This window comes from Nilaparvata lugens, chromosome 7, assembly GCF_014356525.2.
Source record: "Nilaparvata lugens isolate BPH chromosome 7, ASM1435652v1, whole genome shotgun sequence".
NCBI lineage: Eukaryota > Metazoa > Arthropoda > Insecta > Hemiptera > Delphacidae > Nilaparvata > Nilaparvata lugens.
The window spans coordinates 41,870,399-41,891,184 of NC_052510.1; the positions used below are offsets into that span (position 1 = coordinate 41,870,399).

At 35.8% G+C, this 20,786-nt stretch overlaps 2 protein-coding genes across 4 annotated transcripts in view; one reads left to right on the forward strand and one right to left on the reverse strand.

Moving 5' to 3' along the window:
* The first annotated feature begins 656 nt into the window (after positions 1 to 656).
* Positions 657 to 4,766, forward strand: LOC111057282. Its single transcript, XM_039432804.1, has 3 exons — positions 657 to 966; positions 1,849 to 2,079; positions 2,924 to 4,766. Exons 1-3 carry the CDS (start codon positions 730 to 732, stop codon positions 3,497 to 3,499), a joined length of 1,044 nt encoding a protein of 347 aa, XP_039288738.1. The 5' UTR covers positions 657 to 729; the 3' UTR covers positions 3,500 to 4,766.
* A 3,145-nt stretch (positions 4,767 to 7,911) lies between these two features.
* The window catches only part of LOC111057281, a 45,226-nt gene continuing 32,351 nt past the window's right edge, over positions 7,912 to 20,786 (reverse strand). For 2 of the 3 annotated variants that reach the window (XM_022344708.2, XM_039432806.1), the window contains 2 exons: positions 10,561 to 10,780; positions 7,912 to 8,495 (listed from right to left, as the gene is read on the reverse strand). In XM_022344708.2, coding sequence (XP_022200400.2) covers positions 8,157 to 8,495; positions 10,561 to 10,780 — 559 coding nt within the window. In that variant the 3' untranslated portion in view covers positions 7,912 to 8,156. The remainder of the gene's footprint in view (positions 8,496 to 10,560; positions 10,781 to 20,786) is intronic. The other variant, XM_039432805.1, reaches the window with a different exon arrangement.

Sequence of the window (20,786 nt, forward strand, 5' to 3'; positions counted from 1 at the left end):
GCTGTCAATAATACAGAGTGATACAGAACTTATTCAAGCTATTAGGCTCACTAAAATGTTGTGATTAATATTAACTCTGGGCTTAGAACCACTAATAATATTATATTTCAGTCAATCATTAACTGAATATTTCACTCAATGTACAGTATACTGTAGAATAAGTAAGCAATTGTGTATATTGTATCAATATTAATTTGGTTTCTGTTTTTAGATGGTTATTGTATTTGAATAATTGTGTTATAGTGGTATTCACTTCATACTGTCATCAAGGATTGAATGGGGAGAACTGATGTTATGTTCAAGGAATGCTTCCAGTTTGAAGTGTTTTGCACCATAGTGAATTAATTGGAACGGAATAATTAAATCCTTGATGGCAAAAAACAGTAAGAGCACGCTCTTATCCTATTGCACCACTGTATATAATTCATTTTCCAGTTGAAATGAGTGGAGTTCATAGTTTTATTACCTTATGGCTCAAAATTTTCAATGTTCACTTAATAGCCCACTTTTTCACTGATTATTGAAGTTGGTCATTTTGATTCATTTAATTAAATGAACTTTCTTCATTGAAAACCGTCCATCTTCGGAACAAAAATAATCATATGTGTTTGAAGTGTTGATGGAAATGGATCACTTTTGGAGATGGAATAGTAGGGTCTGAACCTGTTTTCTCGAAAATTGTCGATCATTTTATGATTATGTGTACGTATGTAATTGACGGATAAATAAATGATTTTGTGTGATCAAATGCAGTTGAAGGTGGCATTGACGTTGGAAGAGCTGTCGTTTGTGGTGAAATGTCCGCTTCAAGGTCACAGAGGTGTGGCGGTGCAAGAGGCCGGCATATGGGACAAGGAGGTGGCCATCTATGTGACCACACTGCCCACGCTGACTGACCTGTTGGGAGGAGATTCGGTCGCCCCACGGCTGATCGCATGTGGGCCTGGTGGCCAGATTGTGCTCCAGGTATGTAAAACACGCTCGATATTTGAATAATGTTTTTAATTTTCAGTTGATTAGTAGTCAGGTAATTATTTTGGGGGAAAATTACGTGAAAGTCTAAGGAGTGCTTCCAATAAAATCAGGGATTTTTCTCTGGGATTCATTCACTGGGATCATCTTTTCCTCTTTTCCTCTTCTCCTTTTTCCCACTTCTTCTATTTTCCTCTTCCTTTCTTAAACGTCTCAAACGTTTTTCTAATGAAAATATTCCTCAAATTAATAAGCATTCTACGCTATTCAGTTCAGCCATCTCCAGTTTTAGCCGATTGGGTTGGAGAACTCGCTCAAGAACTGTTGTAGGCATTGTAATCTTTAAAACCTGCAACTTCCAATTCTGGTACACGATTTGATGAGAATTATGAAAACAGCTAAATATTCCTCTTACCAGAAAATATCTTTTCAATAAATACTATGCATTCTAGGTACATTGGTTCCCCTCATCTATTCCAATTTGCATCGGACTATTTTTATTCATGCGATTGACTCTAGACACTAAAGCTTCTCTATTCAATATGCATGAACAAGGAAGCATCGCCCCTCTTTTTATACGCTGCAGCATTCAATTAAAACAATAATATCAATAATAATGTTAGTGAATTATTATTCTATACTGCAATGAAACTCACTTAATAGATGTCATCATTCCTTACTAATAATACACCAATACTGACCGTTTAAATTGAATGTAACCAGCTTATAGCAATCCATGTAGTTGTTTCTCATTCCATAAACGAAGGATTGAGTTGTGGATTAAAATGAATGAATGAATTATATTCATACAGATTTTCAACCTATAATCATATGTACGTATAATCATATATATATAATTATTCACGTATATCCCAGGATATGTCAACCCGCGGTTACAAAACGGTGCCGCGTCTCGTGCAGTTGGATTATTGTCACAGTGTGGTGGCCGTGCAAGCGGTTGCCAAGCTCCATGCGGCGTCGCACGTCGCCATGGAAACGGGCGTTGGTGACGTCACTCTGGCTGGACGGGAGGTGCTCTACTGCGACAGGCTTGAGAAAGAGATGACTCAGCATCTTGCGCCTGTGTTCGCGTGTCTCGCTGATGAGGTAAGGATCCAATAATTGGAATAGAAGGATTGAGAAAATTTGACTCGGAACTGAGAAGGAAAGATTATATTATCATAAATTTTTCTTCCCATTTCTTTTAGAAAGTTGATGAAATAATTTTCTCATTTTTAAACGGAAAAGTTCAATTTTTCAAGTTTACGATTCTTTATGATTTCATGTTTTAACATCTTTTGAATCAGTGAAATATCCTAGTCTCCTTCCAACTACTTCACCCCCTTTTTATCTTTTCTTTTCCTCTTCTCCTCTTCTCCTCTTCTCCTCTTCTCCTCTTCCCTCTTCTCCTCTTCTCCTCTTCTTCTCTTCTCTTCTTCACCACTCCTCCTCTTCTCCTCTTCTCCTCTTCTCCTCTTCTCCTCTTCTCCTCTTCTCCTCTTCTCCTATCCTTCTCTTCTCCTCTTTTTCTTTTTCCCTCTTCTCTTCTCTTCCTCTCATCCTCTTCTCCTCTTTCCCTCTTTTCCGTTTTTATAATAAATTTTCTAAATTATAAGAATTTTGTAATTTGATTGCATATTAAGAGATGTAGGATCTCTCTATAATTGAAAGAATAAGACGGTGATGCTGTCAACACCACTATATACTGAATATTAATTCAGTTTTTAAATGAAAAAGACTGAGAGATTGTTAAAAAACCACAGATTTTTTAACCGGTTTTGGTTATTACACCATTGTCAATCTCTGATAAACTACAGTATTTAAAACTTGTCAAACTCTGACAATAACTAATTAAGTTATTGTTGTATTCGACAATTGAATGATGAATTTGATTTGGTTCCGATTTGAAAAAGAATCAAGTAGATTTTTCTAATTTTTCTTTTGAAAACAGCTAGAAACGTGGTCAGGCCTAGAGCACTACGCCACAAAGATCCGCTTACTGGCTGCCAACATCTTCCAACACTTGAAACAAGCAGCCAAGCCTTCACAACATTTTAACGTGCTCAACCACGGTGATCTCTGGGCCAACAACATCATGTTCAAGCATGACAAACATGGCCGACCGCGCAAGGCGAAACTCGTCGACTTCCAGACATCTCGCTGGACTTCTCCAGCTCACGACCTCCACTATTTCATTGTCTCCAGCATGGATCACGATTCCTGCACCACAAAACTGGACAACTTCCTGGAGGCCTACATATTAACCCTCAACCAACACCTCGAAACCATGGGCTCTCAAAAACAGCTGACAATGCAGATTTTAGAAGCGGATCTGAAGCGAACTGCAATTTATGGGTTGTATGTGGCCGCTAGTACTGTAGCAACCAAAATGGCGGATGAAAATTTGGATTTTGATTCTTGTGAAGGTGATTCGAGCCCCTATCTGAAGGCTATGAAGAGTATACGCTACAGGGAGATTATGCCTGGTCTATTGGCGTATTTGGAAAAGTATGGTGTATTTGATTAGAATATTTCTTCAACATTTTCCCTTAATGATGAGTTATTCAAATCAATAGTTCAAATCTATAATATATATGGCTATATTTCGCAAATAGTAAGGCATTCATTAATGTCAATGCTTACTTTTATTTTTACTCATTGTTATGATTATCTTATTGAATGACTATACCTATAGTTTCCACGTTGAAACATGAACTTCGAGAAAACATTATTTATTTAAAAAAACATAGTTCTATTCTTGTCACATCCACATTCGTTAGACTTGTACACAGGAGCGCAGTTTCGTGTATAGTGTTCAATAAAATAATGTGTATGTGACAATAATAAAACGGTGTAGCCTAATCTCCATAATGTATCAATTCCACATTATCAATAATTCTTATTCAACAAATTTTATCATTAAGTCTTATTTCTCATATTCACGTTTCCATTACTGTATATTATTCTATACAGAAATACAGATCAATGATAATGTTTTTTTTCAGTGACTATGAATCTTTCATGAATATTTTCGTTTCTCAGTTTGAAAATAGATCTCGTTCCCTTTTAATTTAGTGTGAAAACTTTTCATAAATTTTTGGTTGTATAGATTACAAGTTAATTTTTATTGTTTCTCAGTTTGAACGATTTATTTGATAATAGAATCCACTGATATTTTTGTGATGAGAATGTCACTCTTGCATGTACCTGAAATGCTTCAGCTTTGAATATTAATGTATTTACGAAACTGATATAGAAAAAAATATTATAGAATAAGAAATGGAAGAGTATATTACAACATCTTAGAGAATAGTTTCATTGTTCATAGAGTGTAAAGCCTATCTGTAATTGTAATGTTTGACCGAGAAAAACATGAGAAATGTGATTCTAAGTCGGAGTAGGAGTTGCACACTATTTTACAGTATTAACTATGTATTCAATACTAGGCTAACTGGGAATATTCGAATGTAGGCTTATCGATACCTGAATATTCTCATAACATACTAGTTAGACATTATTAGACCAATTATAGTGTATCATTTCTGCAGATGTACCTGAGAAAATGTGTTATAATAATAGTTTATAATCAATTATTGATGCTTCAAAATCGTTGTATAAACAAGATGTAAGTTTCTTTTAATAATTTGATCATACTAGATCAGAGTTACTCCTCTTAAATATGGTATTAAATATAGTATGGTATTAAATATAAGAATGGTATACAGTATTCATCTACCATTGTGTTTGTAACTTACTAATCTCGAGAGAATATCCAATAAAGTTTTGCAAACCAATAATAATGGATCATTATTCAACTGCTACTCCTGAATCCATCCACAAATATACAACTTACCAGCAGTGGCGTAGCGAAGCGAGGGCTCCAGGCTATAATCCCCCCTCTCATAATCCCAACAATTTTAGATACAAGATGCACTAAGTAAAATTACCTCCAAAAAATGTGTTTTCAACAATATTGTTCGCTGAACGTTGAAAATTATTAAACTCATTCAAATTATTTGCGATTCGCTACAGCAATGACAAAATCTCATTGGCGCTATAATGAAATGACCCAAATGTGTAATTCAAACACACGTAGAAACACAACAAGAAAAAATTTACAATAAAAATAAACACGAAAAATCAATTGCCAACATGGTAGGTTATGCTACATAAAATAGACATGCTATGCCTCACCAAGGCTATGGTTGTCAATATAAAAGCCATATAGAGGGCAAAAACAGTTTGATGTTTGGATCGAAAGGTTCGTGGAAAAGTGGAAACCAGCGAGGAAAGAGAAGAGATGGAAAAGAAAAATGGTAACGAGTCCACTAATAACTTAATACTCATAGGTATTGAAAGCAGACGAATCTAAGAAACAATGGAGTTAAACAATGGCAATAAGTATTAAATTAATTTTAAGTGACTGAACTTACGAAAGACAATTTCAGTACTCACTGTTCCCCTATTTTGCTTTCTCTGATACCAAACACGAGAAGAGCTCTGCTCAATTGTGTTTTAAAGATAAAAGGTTTGTGGGGTTGAGTATTAGCTTTTAAATAACAATATGTTATTATTTGGAATGTGTTGATAATTTTTACTTTCCTTGCCCTATTACCATAGGTAAGGAAAGTATTGCTTTCCGAGAAAAATTAAGATACCCCAATTTCCAAATTTCTATACGTTTCGAGGTCCCCTGAGTCCAAAACAGTGGTTTTTGGGTATTGGTCTGTATGTGTGTGTGTGTGTGTGTGTGTGTGTGTGTGTGTGTGTGTGTGTGTGTGTGTGTGTGTGTGTGTGTGTGTGTGTGTGTGTGTGTGTGTGTGTGTGTGTGTGTGTGTGTGTGTGTGTGTGTGTATGAGTGTATGTGCGTCTGTGTACACGATATCTCATCTCCCAATTAACGGAATGACTTGAAATTTGGAACTTGAGGTCCTTACACTATAAGGATCCGACACGAACAATTTCGATCAAATGCAATTCAAGATGACGGCTAAAATGGCGAAAAAGTTGCCAAAAACAGGGTTTTTCGCGATTTTCTCGAAAATGGGTCCAACGATTTTGATCAAATTCATACCTTGAATAGTCATTGTTGAGATCCATTAACTGCCACAAGTCCCATATCTGTAAAAATTTCAGGAGCTCCGCCCCATCTAGGTAAAGTTTGATTTTAGATTTCCAGTTATCAGGCTTCGGATACAATTTAAACAGAAAATTCCAAAATGGAAAAGATTTAGCATGAAAATCTCTACAATTAATGTTTTGTAACATTTTCACCTAAAATTCAAAATAAGCTCGAAATTCGAGAAAATATTATTATTTCAATTGCAAACTGTTGGCAACTGTTGATTCTATTAAACTATTCACTATGAAGAGATAGCAGACTTCATGTGTCTCCAGCGTTATAGTCCTGTCACCAGCTGGCTTAGATCTTTGAATAGTAGTCTTGAGATGCGCGGGAACACTAGCGTCAGGTGATTAATTTTCATAACGGCAAGGAAAGTTGTGTGAGTGCGCATCACCAGATTATTTTAGATAATAAACAGAAATTACGAAAATTTAAAATTCTCCCACAATATTGAGATATCGCACTAACGAATGACACCCTACTTTAGGCCTCACTCCACACCACAGGCGCAGTTGGCAGTAGTTACCTTAATCCTTCACCTTTCAGTGCCCTTCTTTGCCCTTCTTTGATTCATTCATATTGAAGATTTTGTATGAAAATATCGTTCTCACAGTAGCCAGGAACCATGATTGGTCGCTTTCTGATCATGTTCTCTATCTTCATTGCACATTTTTTATTTGTTTTTGTATGAAATGTCTCATAAATTTGAATTTCCAGAGAATATGAGCAACAAATGAGATGCGATGTTCAAAACAGCTTAGAAAATAACGAACTTGAATAAAATTCAATTTATGTCAGTACATCAAGTTTTCAGTACGTCATGATTTCAGTATGTCAAGGGTTCATTTCGTCAAGTTTTCAGTTTATCAAGTTTCAAGTGAGACAAGTTATCATTTAATTAAGTTTTCAATTTATCAAGTTTACAGTTTGTTGAGATCTCATTTTGTAAGTTTCTCAATCTATTGAGTTTTCAGTTCATCAAGTTTCCAGTACGACATGTTTTCAGTCTGTCAAGTCTCACGAGTGCTTCAAAAAACTTAAAAAAAATGCTGTATATCGGTACACTATTTCATCTACGACCGGTCAAGCAAAGAATCACATTGCATACTTTCAAGGTTAGATAGAAATCAACCAGCTAGCCTATATGGTAGAAAGATTGAAATAACTATTGGAACAAAGCTACTCAGAGAGAGTTAGCGGTTCAAATTCAAATATGTTTCATTGCTTCAGGTATTTCACAGTGATACAAGAATTAAACTTAATATTACGAAATTCCTTCACAGAGACTAATCGTCTGCGAGAGTTCCATAGACAACACAACGAATCACAAACTAAAATGATTACAATAGAAAATATGAGCTTAGGAATAAAATAATGATAATAATGAGTTTGATACAAACAGTACACTTAAAATACTGACAACAAGACAAACTGGAAACTATACAAACTGAGAACATGAAGAACTGAAAACTCCATTAACTAGAAAATTGATGAACTGAAAACTTGGCGAAATGAAAACTCGACAAACTGAAAATTTGATAAGCTGAGAAATTGATAAACTGAGAACTTGATGAACTTAAAACTTGAGTTAATAACTTGAAGGGCTAAAAAAAGGGCAGCAAAAACCTGACGAATAGAGAATTCGATGGAATAAAAACGTGCCGCAATGAAAACTTGACATACTGAAAATTTCATAAACTGAGATCTTGAAGAATTAAAAACGTGTAAACAGAAAAATTGATTTAGTGGTAACTTGACAAACTGAAACCTGCTGACAGCATCGGGAACCGTGTTTTAATGTTCAAGTCGTTGCATAATGTTATCATTATAGTATACTTTTTAAAATCCATTGCGAAAAGACCTCTGTTTTGGGGTTGATTGTAATGTTCACATTATAACATGGTCTTAGATGAAATATATTTGACCGTGTAATGAGCTCCTTAAAGAATACTGGATAAATTAATCCAAAAAGCCTTAAATATAATAGCGTTTCGCACTCATCGTAGGTATTTGAGGCTATAAATAAATCTCCATATTTTTGTGGATGAATCATTTCTATTTACAAATCAAATCCTCCACGCTGTTCAATATGCTGCAGCCTCATGGGAATCACATCGCTGTAGGTCTTTGTCCTGAAATACTTCTTAAGCACGTCATTTTCGGTGATATTCTTGAAATCATCCTCACAAAGGTCTTTCAAATTCAGTGCGTCTTCAGGATTGCACAGGAAAACAGGAAGGTAGGCAATAAGTACGTAGAGGGCGAAGAAAAGAAACTCGTCCATTGCTTTTTGCAAGCTTTGCATGCTCAGCTGACGGTCCACTCTGCACTCGAGCAGTGCTTGGTTCAGCTCTTCTAGATAGATGGAGAGAAGCTTTTTGTAGCTGGATTGTAGGACCTGGAAAAGTGAATTATTCAAGTTGAATTATTACAGAGAGATTCGTGTTTCGGAGCTTTGGAGCTTGAAGAAATTATACAAATCATAAGAAATTACTTGGAGTTGTCATAAGTACTTATTTTTCATTTATTGAGAAACTGGAGGAACATCGTTGGTTCTTATACCAGATACATAGTTCTGTGAGAACGGAGATATTAGTTTGAAATCTTTTCAATAAAATGCCAAAAAAATCTTCCAAGAAAATTCATTATTGAATCATGAAAGGATATAAACTTGAACTACTTTCTTGGTGAATGATCTATATTTGAGAGAATAGATGATCATCATTAACAAAAATCAACAATTATTAATATCAGATTTGAGGTATCGGGATAACACTCGAATCACAGCTATAAATTGTAGATTGCTATGTGGTGAGGTGTGAGGAAAGTGAAAGATGGCGTTCCTATAAGTTTAACTGACTTTATAATCATTTCAATCTCACTATAGGCATAGTTTTCCTTTGCAATAAACTAAAATATGCAAACTATAAATTTTTCAAAATGACTAATATTTTTAACTTGGAAAGTCTTAGGATGATATACTATGCTTTTGTACAGTCTTTAATTCAATATTGTTTAGTTGTATGGGGTGGAGCCTATGACACTCACCTTCTTAATTAATGTTTGCTTCAAAAATACATAATTAAGACAATTTAAAAAAAACCTAGGTTATATTCAAGTGAATCCCTCTTTGTTGAATCCAATGTAATGACAATAAGGCAACTTTATTTCAAAAGACTTCTTTAACATATTGTTAAAAACAAAGAAACATTTATCAGAACTGACAAACTGTTTTATAACTTAAGACCTGACACATCTTTGAAATATTATTATCCACGATTCAAAGTTGAGCTTTATGAGAAGACAGATCATGTATATGAGCACTAGATTTATAAATATTCTACCATTTGATTTTAAATTGAAAGTCCGAGATAGAATGATTGATACTCTGATTAAGGAGAGGTTCTTTTTTCCATGGGAGCGGAATGGTGGTAGTGTCAATTTGATTTGTCTTTTTTATCATTTAATTTTGTTTTTCATTCGTTTTCAAGCTATCTATGTATTTACTCGGTTATTCTTTTTAGTTGATCTACTTTTTTCAAGTTTTTATTTATTCATTTATGTAAATACTCCCACCAGCGGGCAAGATGTTTTTTCTTTTGCTGGTGGCGCCTAAAAAATTCTACTTTATCTTAGGTTTTCATGATTAGTCAAGTTCTATTCTATGTTATTTCTTAGTTTAAGATATTGTATTTTTGTTAGACTTGTCTATTTCAAATTTTTGTGATGTATGAATTTTTTGGCAAATAAATTTCAAGTTTCAAGTTTTTTAAAGATAACGGACTCATGTTTTTTTCTCCGTTCTACAGCTAATGTTCGATTCTCTCAAATCGAATGAAATTGAATTCCAATAGTCCATTCTGATAACAACCGATATAATACAACCAACAACATACATATCCATGAATACAGTATTATTATTATTATTATATAGAACAGTCAACTATTGATAATCCAAACTTTCGATAATTCAAAACTCTCGATAACAAGTAGAGAGTTTCTAGTCTCTTGAAAATCTCTAGATAATTCGAAGAAAATCAATGTATTTTTGTACGTTCAATAAGAATTGAAATACAGAGCCATTGACGAGAACAACACGCGATAATTCGAGCTTTCTAATAACGCTCAATAACTCAAACTTTCAATGAGCTGTAATGCAGTTCTATCAGTCCATCTTGTACATAAGTAAACAACTTATAGAAATTATTCCTATTGTAGGATAGTGTACAGATGTTTCAAACTGAGAAAAATCGATTGAAAAATGTCTTTTTTCCATTAAAAATTCCGATAATACGAGCTCTTGATAATTCAGTTTCTTGATACAAATGTTCTTTCTGGCTCCTTTTATATTCGTATCATTCTGAGAGATGACTGTGATTGCATTTTAAGACTGAAAATGATGGGAGGACTCTGATGTCCTGACTTCCCTGATAAAAATATGATTTGTGCTTTCGTATTTTTACCTCATTCTTTACGCTGCTATAAAGGAAGTAGGTGAGATCCAAGGCAGGACTGTTGTAGCGAGGGATCTGCAGATCTATCAGTCTCACATCTGTGGCATTCTGGTTATCACTGTACTTGAACAGTATGTTGGTGCACCACAGATCACCGTGGTTCAGCACATTGAAAGAGTCCGTTTCATCCTTGTTTGGTTCCATAAGGTCGGCAATAACTGTCCATGATCTGTTAGGAAAAGATTTGGGTTCAATTTTTGGTTTTGTTAACAGAATTTCATTATTCTCTTTTGCAAAGAAATAAATTCTTCATAATTATATATTTTTATCATTATCAGTTCTTTACAGTGTCCGGGATGAAATTTTTGGTTTTCGATGTTCAATTTCAGTTTTCTGGACTTAAATTTTTGTTTTATAGCATAATTATGTTTTATATTTGAATCTCTAAATAAACAATAATAATCTGAATAATAGATTTGAACTCAATATTTCAGCTTCATAAACTGAACCAAAGATTTATTTTTCTACAACTGTGCGTAAAAAAAAAATTTACATACTCAATTCTCCTCGTAAAACAGCTTATTTCTGAGGAGAATCTACTTTTACGCTCGCTAACCATCCGCGCATGCGCAGTGAATTTTCTTTACACTCGCAAATCATTCGCGCATGTGCAGAAGAGTTTCTTTACGCTCGCCAATCAGCTGATGGTAAGCAGCTCGCCAAAAGGTCAGATCTTAACCTAAAAAGTCGGTAATTGTAACTCCGCCGATATAAGTAATTTAACAGGTTTGGGCAGTTGTAGGAAAAATTTTGTATGTAATTTGCGCATAATGCTTCTTGATTGCTCTTGCAAAATTATCACGCTCCACTTCACGTCGTGTGATAAAGTCGCGCATTACGCTCCTAATACATAAATAGCTATTTTGTTGATTTAGTATATGACTGAACTTGGACCAATCAACCTGATGTTTATAATAGTTGGAGAGAGGAATATTGTTTCTACTTCGAAACATCGATTCTCTTTGATATATCGGTTGTATTATCGATGTATGCATGATTGTAAACCTTAGACCAGTTATAGAATAGACACGGTCTATTGTATACTTTCATACTGAAAGTCGATGAAGCCAACATCTACTGCCATATCGCCAAATTGTGATGTCATAATCGTATAGAAAACTTTTCTGTAGAGTTTATTTTTTATTTATTTGTTTGTTTACAATTTTTTCCATAGCAAATTGTGTCTATTCCAGCGGGAGCGCAGAGGGAGTTTACCATTCTGATAAATCATAATTTTTCTACAACTGCACGTAAAAAAAGAATTTACATACTCAATTCTCCTCGTAAAACAGCTTATTCCTGAAGAGAATCTACTTTTTCATCCCACTTGGATGTAATGAGCTGGTTTACGTGCGTCATATGGAGGCCGAAAGTGATGGTTTTCTGACCAGGCCGGTAAAATTTTTACGGCCCTAGGGCTGTAAAGTAACCTTGAAGTCAGCTGATTCTGATTTGATGTGAACGTGTTTACAAAATAGTTTATGAAGCGGAATCAGTTTATGCTTCTAGAATGGAATGAAGTATTCTGCAATATACTATCATTTCATTTGGATGAATGAAATACAGATAAGATATATATTATAAACTATTCAAATTCGATTTTCAGAGTAGGATAGAACTTCTAACCTAAACTTCCTAAGTCGATGACAACAAGCATTGTTGACGTTGACATTCAGATTGGCCAAATTTCAAGTGTGCTAAAACAGCTGATCAAAATACTTTTCATTATTTGTGTTTATAATTCAATAATTAGAACATTTATAATAATATCATCTTATTGTCATTTGAAAGAATAAAAAAGTATAAACTCAACCTCCCACATAATTGAACATAATCTTTTGGGTTATTTAGACAAATCAGAATAAAAAATAAAAATACTTGGACAATTTTTATCCTGATATTCAGATTACCTCAGATTTGCTAGAGCTATTACCTTTCACTTTTGCTTTTGGAAGTGCTTAATGAACAATAAATTATTCTCATTTATACTGTTTATTTTTCTGTGTGGCGAAAAATAGCATTTGCACCAAGGGCAAAAATGTTTTTCCGGCTCTCAATCTTTTTCAGTCCGAGGCCGTAGGCCGAAACCGATTTCGAGCCGGAAAAGTCTCATTTGCGGCCCTAGGTACAAAATATACTATTTCGCTCGCCAACCATCGGCGCATGAGCAGTAGATTTTCTTTACGCTCGGTGTTCATTCTCGCATGCGCAGAAGAGTTTCTTTACACTCACTAATCAGCTGATGGTAAGCAGCTCGCCAAAAGGTCAGATCTTAACCTGAAAAGTCGGTAATTGTAACTCCGCCTATAAGCCGATATAAGTAATTTAACAGGTTTGGGCAGTTGTGGAAAAAAATGTGTATGTAATTCGCGCGTAATGCTTCTTCATTACTCTTGCAAAATTATCACGCTCCGCTTCGTGTCGCGTGATAACTGTTTTGCTCAAGCGATAAAGTCGCACATTACGCTCATTACTACATGAAATTGCTATTACAAAGCGAGACTGAACTGAAAGAAACAGCCTACCGGCTAGTGAGCGCGACGCACTCAAGTGAAAGAAATACGAACTGAACGAGGAGCGCGCGTCCAATTCAAAAACGAAAAATGAAAACTAGAGCTGGCTCCAACATCCCCCCCGGCTGAAAAGCTATTTTCAGACAAGGCTAGAGAACAAAGAAACGAAAAAACAATGAATAAACGACGAAAGAAATAAAAATAAAACAAAACGAGAATAAAACAAAAAATGCAAAAGGAAAATTATTGAGTAGGCAACGGATACAACTTTGTAGCCGGCCTTTTGAAGCGACCATTGGCGCACCGCACCATAGCCACTCGAACGACACCGTCAGCACCGGGAAATACTTCCTCAATCACCCCCAGAGGCCATTTCAACGGTGCGACATTTGGTTGATCCACTAGGACGATTGTACCAACCGTGAGAGGGGTGGAATCCTTACACCATTTCACACGGGTTTGTAATTCATGTAAGTATTCTTTGCGCCAACGACTCCAGAAAGACTGAACCATTTGATTGACTAATTCAAACCGATCCAAGCGATTCATTGGACGATCTTCCACATTTAACATAGGAAGGTACTTAAGAGGTGTCAAAGTGAGAAAATGAGCCGGTGTGAGGGCGAGGGGTTCACTCGGATCCGCGCTCATTTGACATAACGGGCGTGAGTTAAGTACAGCCTCAATTTGAACTAAGACAGTGTTCAATTCTTCGTAAGTCAACAACTGGTTACCAATAACTCGAAACAGGTGTGACTTTACTGATTTTATATTCGCCTCCCAAAGACCGCCGAAGTGAGGTGAACCTGGCGGGATGAAATTCCACTCAATGCTATGATCAGCAAGTTCATTCTGGAGCAGGTTTTGATATTCCTTGGAGTTCAGCATCCGTGACAATTTTATTAGCTCATCATAGGCGCCGACGAAGTTGGTACCATTATCGGAATACATGACCTTACAAGGACCTCGTCGAGCAAGGAAACGGCGAAAAGCTGATAAGAACATTTGGGTCGATAAGTCCGAAACTAATTCAATGTGAACGGCTTTAGTTGCCATACAGACAAAAAGACAAATGTACGATTTAAATATGAAAGGATTCCGACGCCTGGCCATGGTGATTCGAATGGGTCCACCATAATCAACTCCACATTGGACGAATGGTTTAGACGACAGAGTTCTACAGGCTGGCAGATTGCCCATTTTCGGCGGTGTAAGAGTGGGACGATAGTGAAAACACTTGTTACATTTTCGTACATGACTCCTTATAAGGACACGGGCTGATAAAATCCAATATTTTTGTCTCAAAATAGACGCCAATAAATGAGGTCCAGCGTGACAGTGCTTTTCATGAAAATAATCAATCAAAAGCGTGACCAATGGATCATTTTTCGGTAATATAATCGGATGACAGCTGTCATAATTCAACTCAGAATTTTGTAAACGTCCACCCACACGAATAATATCATGATCAAGAAAGGGTGACAGTTGTTGAAGATGAGAAGTACATTCTACCCCAGCTTTCAATTCCAGTAATACTTTCAAAAAATGAATTTTTTGTACGACTTTACACAAATGTTTTTCTGCCAAATCGAAATCCAATTCATGAGGTTTAGGCAATAGACGAAGTACTTTCAATATTAACACCATGATACGCAATAGACGTTGGTAGTTGGAACAACGAGCAATTGAAAGATGAATCGAATTAATAGATGAATTTTCCGACTGTACTGCAGTGACAATTGAGTGAACCTTGACCTCAGGTAGACACTCTATAGGTTCCAGATCGACCTTGACGGGCCAATCACTCTCTTCTAACATTAGCCAAGAGGGGCCAGACCACCACAAATCATGATTAATTATTTCAGAAGGGGATAAACCTCTCGAAATGGGATCAGCTGGGTTTGAATTTCCTGCCACGTGTAACCAGTCGTTGATAGGACAGTCTTGAATTTTCGTAACTCGATTAGCGACGAAAGATTGCCATCTAGATGGACAGCCCCTGATCCAATGTAAGACAACAGTTGAATCCGATAATGCAACAACGCGAGTCACGTGACAACGAAGGCTCAAAACAGAGACAACAACCTGTATTAATTCAGCGAGCAAGAGCGCCGCTCATAATTCAAGCCTAGGTATGGATAAAGTCTTAGATGGCGCGACTTTTGATTTAGCGCACAACAATGTGATAGTTGCAGGTTGCATATCCATTTGAGATTTTATGTAGATCACACCACCATAACCTAAAGTCGATGCATCACAGAAACCAATGACAGTAATTTTCGAATCATTCATCACTCCTAAATGATGTGGTATGAAGAGATTGGACAATAAAGGGAACTCCTTCTGACATGTCTCCCATTGAAGCGCAATAGAGGGAGGTACTGAATCGTCCCAATCAAGACCAGCATTCCATAATTGTTTAATTAAACATTTAAGAAACAAAGTTAGGGGTGACAAGAGTCCCAAAGGATCAAAAATGCGTGCTACTACCGATAAAATGTGACGTTTGGTAGGAACAGACTGATTAGGATTCACTGAAAAACAAAACGAATCACTACCAGGTTGCCATTTCAAACCTAGGACAGCCAACAAATTTCCCATCTCGAAATCTTTAGACAAGGCCGATTTTTCATCTTCCGAGAAATCATTCATCAATTCAGGTGAATTGGAACTCCATTTAGTAAGTTCGAATCCGCCTCTCTCGAACAATTCTTTAGCCTGACTACAAAGACGATTTGCTTCACCTAAAGAAGACACACTTGTCACCAAATCATCCATAAACATGTCACTCGGAATACGAGCTTCAGCATCAGGGAAATTTTCACCTTCTTCTTGAACAAGTTGATGGACAGTTCTGAGAGCTAGAAACGGTGACTCACTCAGACCAAATACGACAGTTTTTAATTCAAAAATTTGTATGGGATCATTGGACGAAAATCTCCATAACAAACGCTGAAATTTGCGACACGATTCATCGACAAGAATCTGTCTATACATCTGCTTTATATCAGCAGTTACAGCGATAGGAAATAACCGAAAATTGACTAACAGAACGAAAATATCCGTTTGCAACTTGGGGCCGATATGAAGTATATCATTCAATGATACTCCAGTAGTAGTTTTCGCGCCTGCGTCAAAGACAATACGCAAAGGCGTTGATTGACTCTGAGTTTTGATTACAGCATGATGAGGTATAAAATAACCACTTTTATCACTCTGATTTTTTATCAATTCCATGTGTCCTTGTTTGAGATAATCCAAGAGGACATCGTGATACACTAAACGCATGTTTGGATCACGTGCCAGTCGTTTCTCCAAACTGATGAGTCGACGTTCTGACATAGCATAAGAATCACCAACACAATCAGGGGATTTTGAAAACGATAATGAGACAACGAATCTACCCAAATTTTCACGACGAACGGACGATGCAAAATTCTTCTCGCATTCCAACTCATCAGCAGTGAGTTGTTTTCCTACATCTGGAACGCTTTCCACTTCCCAAAATTTTCGAACTAACTTATCCAACGGTGATGTTAGACAAGTCATCAAACACGTTGAATTTTCTGAAGATTGAGTTAAAATAGGGGCTCTACCCATCAAAATATAACCGAAAACACTTTCCAAGGCCATCAAATAATTCGAATCAATTTCCACACGACCATTTCGGAAAATATGAGGCACTAATTCAGCTCCTATAATAGCGTCAATTTCGCTGGGAATGTGATAACTTTCATCAGCAAGTCGAAGACCAAACAAATTTGATAATTTAGAATTATCAATTTTACTAGTGGGAAGCTGTTCCATGATTTCTTCGACAACTAATGGTTCAATGGAAAATTTAACACTAGAATCGAGTCGAGATTGAAGCGTGACAAAAGTATGACCAAAAACTGATTGCGAATTTCCGCCAAAACCATTCACAATTAATTGGAAAGGAGAAATCGATAGTTGCAATTTACGACAAAGTTTACGAGTAATGAAATGACTTTGACTAGCTGAATCAACTAAAACTCTTATTTTGTGCAATCTACCTCTCTTATCAGGTACCTCGACTTGAGCAGTTGATAGTAGAACACTATACGGTGCCGACTTCGAATCGATAGAACAACAGGTAATAGTATTATTTTCTACCTTTTTCGCATCCGAATTTGATGACGAATTTGAAGCATTTCCGAAATGTAAAAGCGAATTATGCTTCTGACTACATTCCTCGCAGTTGGAAGAAGTACAATCTTTACTACGATGGGCTGGCGAGAAACATTTCAAACAGCAACCCTTCTCCTTAACAAAACGAAAACGGTCCCAAGGTGATAACTGACGAAAAACACGACAATTGATCAATTTATGCTTTGTCATCGAACATTTCAGACATTCTGATATTTTTACCGGTGATTTGGTCACTTGCGAATTCGATTGAACAACCAACACTTTGGATTTTGGTATTGGTTTCACTACTGGCTTGCATTGTTTAGACGATTCGTCATGCAGTAACGATTTAATCTGCCTTTCGATGAATGAAACAAAATCAGTATATGTGGGATCATCCTTAGTATGAACTGAAGCTTCAAATGCCTTTCGAGAAACAGGATCTAAAATTTTCAATGCTTGGAACAGAAATATTGCATCAGATACATCTTCACCTCGTAGGCGTTTTAAAGCAGTAATTGAACCACAGAACTGATCGACTATAGAAACTAAACCTGCACGAGACTCAGATTTTAGACAATTGAATTCGAAAATTTGTTTCAAGTACATATTCGAGAGTGAGCGGGGGTCATTGAACCGCTTAATTAATGCATCTCAAATAATTTCATAATTATTAGCAATAGGTGGTAGATGATGTGAAATATTAGCCGCTTCTCCAGATAGTTTGGACACCAGATATTGGACCTTTTGTTGATTTGGAATCGATTTGTTGTCATGAATCATGCATTTAAACATTTCGTAGAATACCGCCCATTTTGATTGATCTCCGTCGAACACAGGAATTTCAATTTTCGGTAAAATATTAGACGAATCCTTATTGGAAGATACAGGTTGAGCCGGGGTAGAAACACTAGGTACAACCTGACTGCGTTTTTTCAATTCACTAGCAATTGCTTCCATATGTTCGAACATTTCCATATGTGAACTACTAAATTTGGGTACAAATTCCGGGTCTTTTTCCATTTCAAGCTCCTGTATTTCCATTTCAACAGCTTCATAATCCTGAACAGTTTTAAGAGTGGAACTATAGAGAATTAGAAATTGTTTAGCACTAGCTTCTTCTTTTAAAGCCTTTTTCGACAAATTGAAAGTACGTTGAATACAATAGAAATATTGCTCAAGTTTAGCTCGTTTGAGCTTTAACTTCTTTTCACTCATGATTGGATATTGGAAAGGTCTTAATGATTTTCATTCACTAATTTTCGAATAAAATTACGAATGCAACAATGAACGATTTTCATTGATGATTCAAGCAAGCAGAATGATAATGCTAGTACAAATTGAACAGAGAAAGCTCAATAGACGAAGCAAGCTAAGCGATAACGTTATCAGCATTGCAAAGTAACGGTTCCGATCGGACAATAGAGATAAGAGTGAACCAACTTGATCGGCTCAATTCATAATGTACAAACAGGTTTGAACCCTAGCATGCACAAACGATTTACAATAAAATTGGATAAGTGCTTGCCAAATATTTGAATAAAAAATAGCCAATAAAATTCGGCCTGGATGACCAATGTAAACTCTAAGGTTCAACTTTACGAAATTTATATTGATTTTAAATTGGTAATCAATAATTTTGATGTAAAGTGGACTGTATTGAATAGAAAAGAAACAAGTGATATCTCTACAGAAACAAGTACATGCAATGAATATATAAAAGAACAACTCACCGAAAATCTGCAGAGTACCTAATGTAATATTTATATTATTGAGCTTACAACTCCCAGGTAAGGTATTCAGGTGTCCCCGAGGTAGGAGATGAATCAAGGATGGTGAAAAGGCAAGCTTAATTGTCATCTACTGTTGGTAAATTCGGCTTCCATCATATAACGTTGCACATATATTTCTGACAAGATATTTACAATGTCTTTAAAGACTATAGATCGGTGAACTTTCCAATCAAAAAATAATAGTTTAAATTTTTCAACTAAAGGGAGTTTGGCAAACACTCTTCCAAACGTAGGTTTATGGTGTACGATTTAACATTAACGGAAAAATAATAATTTGAAGAACGATTTTCTTCTGGGAATGAACGACGAATAATATCAATTCCCGACTCGAGGCAAGCTATTACAAAGCGAGACTGAACTGAAAGAAACAGCCTACCGGCTAGTGAGCGCGATGCACTCAAGTGAAAGAAATACGAACTGAATGAGGAGCGCGCGTCCAATTCAAAAACGAAAAATGAAAAATAGAGCTGGCTCCAACATCCGCCGATATAAGTAATTTAACAGGTTTGGGCAGTTGTAGGAAAAATTTTGTATGTAATTTGCGCGTAATGCTTCTTGATTGCTCTTGCAAAATTATCACGCTCCACTTCACGTCGTGTGATAAAGTCGTGCATTACGCTCCTAATACATAAATAGCTATTTTGTTGATTTAGTATATGACTGAACTTGGACCAATCAGCTGATGTTTATAATAGTTGGAGAGAGGAATATTGTTTCTACTTCGAAACATCGATTCTCTTTGATATATCGGTTGTATTATCGATGTATGTATCATGATTGTAAACCTTAGACCAGTTATAGAATAGACACGGTCTATTGTATACTTTCATACTGAAAGTCGATGAAGCCAACATCTACTGCCATATCGCCAAATCGTGATGTCATAATCGTATAGAAAACTTTTCTGTAGAGTTTATTATTTATTTATTTGTTTGTTTACAATGTTTTCCATAGTAAATTGTGTCTATTCCAGCGGGAGTGCCGAGGGAGTTTACCATTCTGATGAATAATAATTTTTCTACAACTGCACGTAAAAAAAGAATTTACATACTCAATTCTCCTCGTAAAACAGCTTATTCCTGAAGAGAATCTACTTTTTCATCCCACTTGGATGTAATGAGCTGGTTTACGTGCGTCATATGGAGGCCAAAAGTGATGGTTTTCTGACCAGGCCGGTAAAATTTCTACGGCCCTAGGGCTGTAAAGTAACCTTGCAGTCAGCTGATTCTGATTTGATGTGAACGTGTTTACAAAATAGTTTATGAAGCGGAATCAGTTTATGCTTCTAGAATTGAATGAAGTATTCTGCAATAATATACTATCATTTCATTTGGATGAATGAAATACAGATAAGATATATATTATAAACTATTCAAATTCGATTTTCAGAGTAGGATAGAACTTCTAACCTAAACTTCCTAAGTCGATGACAACAAGCATTGTTGACGTTCAAGTGTGCTAAAACAGCTGATCAAAATACTTTTCATTATTTGTGTTTGTAATTCAATAATGAGAACATTTATAATAATATCATCTTATTGTCATTTGAAAGAATAAAAAAGTATAAACTCAACCTCCCACATAATTGAATATAATCTTTTGGGTTATTTAGACAAATCAGAATAAAAAATAAAATTACTTGGACAATTTTTATCCTGATATTCAGATTACCTCAGATTTGCTAGAGCTATGACCTTCCACTTTTGCTTTTGGAAGTGCT

Bases quoted from the DNA above. Each gene is read 5' to 3' on its own strand.
- LOC111057282 (XM_039432804.1), top strand. From the start codon at position 730: ATGATTTTGTGTGATCAAATGCAGTTGAAGGTGGCATTGACGTTGGAA. The intron at 967-1,848 runs GTATGTAAAACA...CGTATATCCCAG, and splicing joins GTGGCCAGATTGTGCTCCAG to GATATGTCAACCCGCGGTTA. The intron at 2,080-2,923 runs GTAAGGATCCAA...TTTTGAAAACAG, and splicing joins TCGCGTGTCTCGCTGATGAG to CTAGAAACGTGGTCAGGCCT.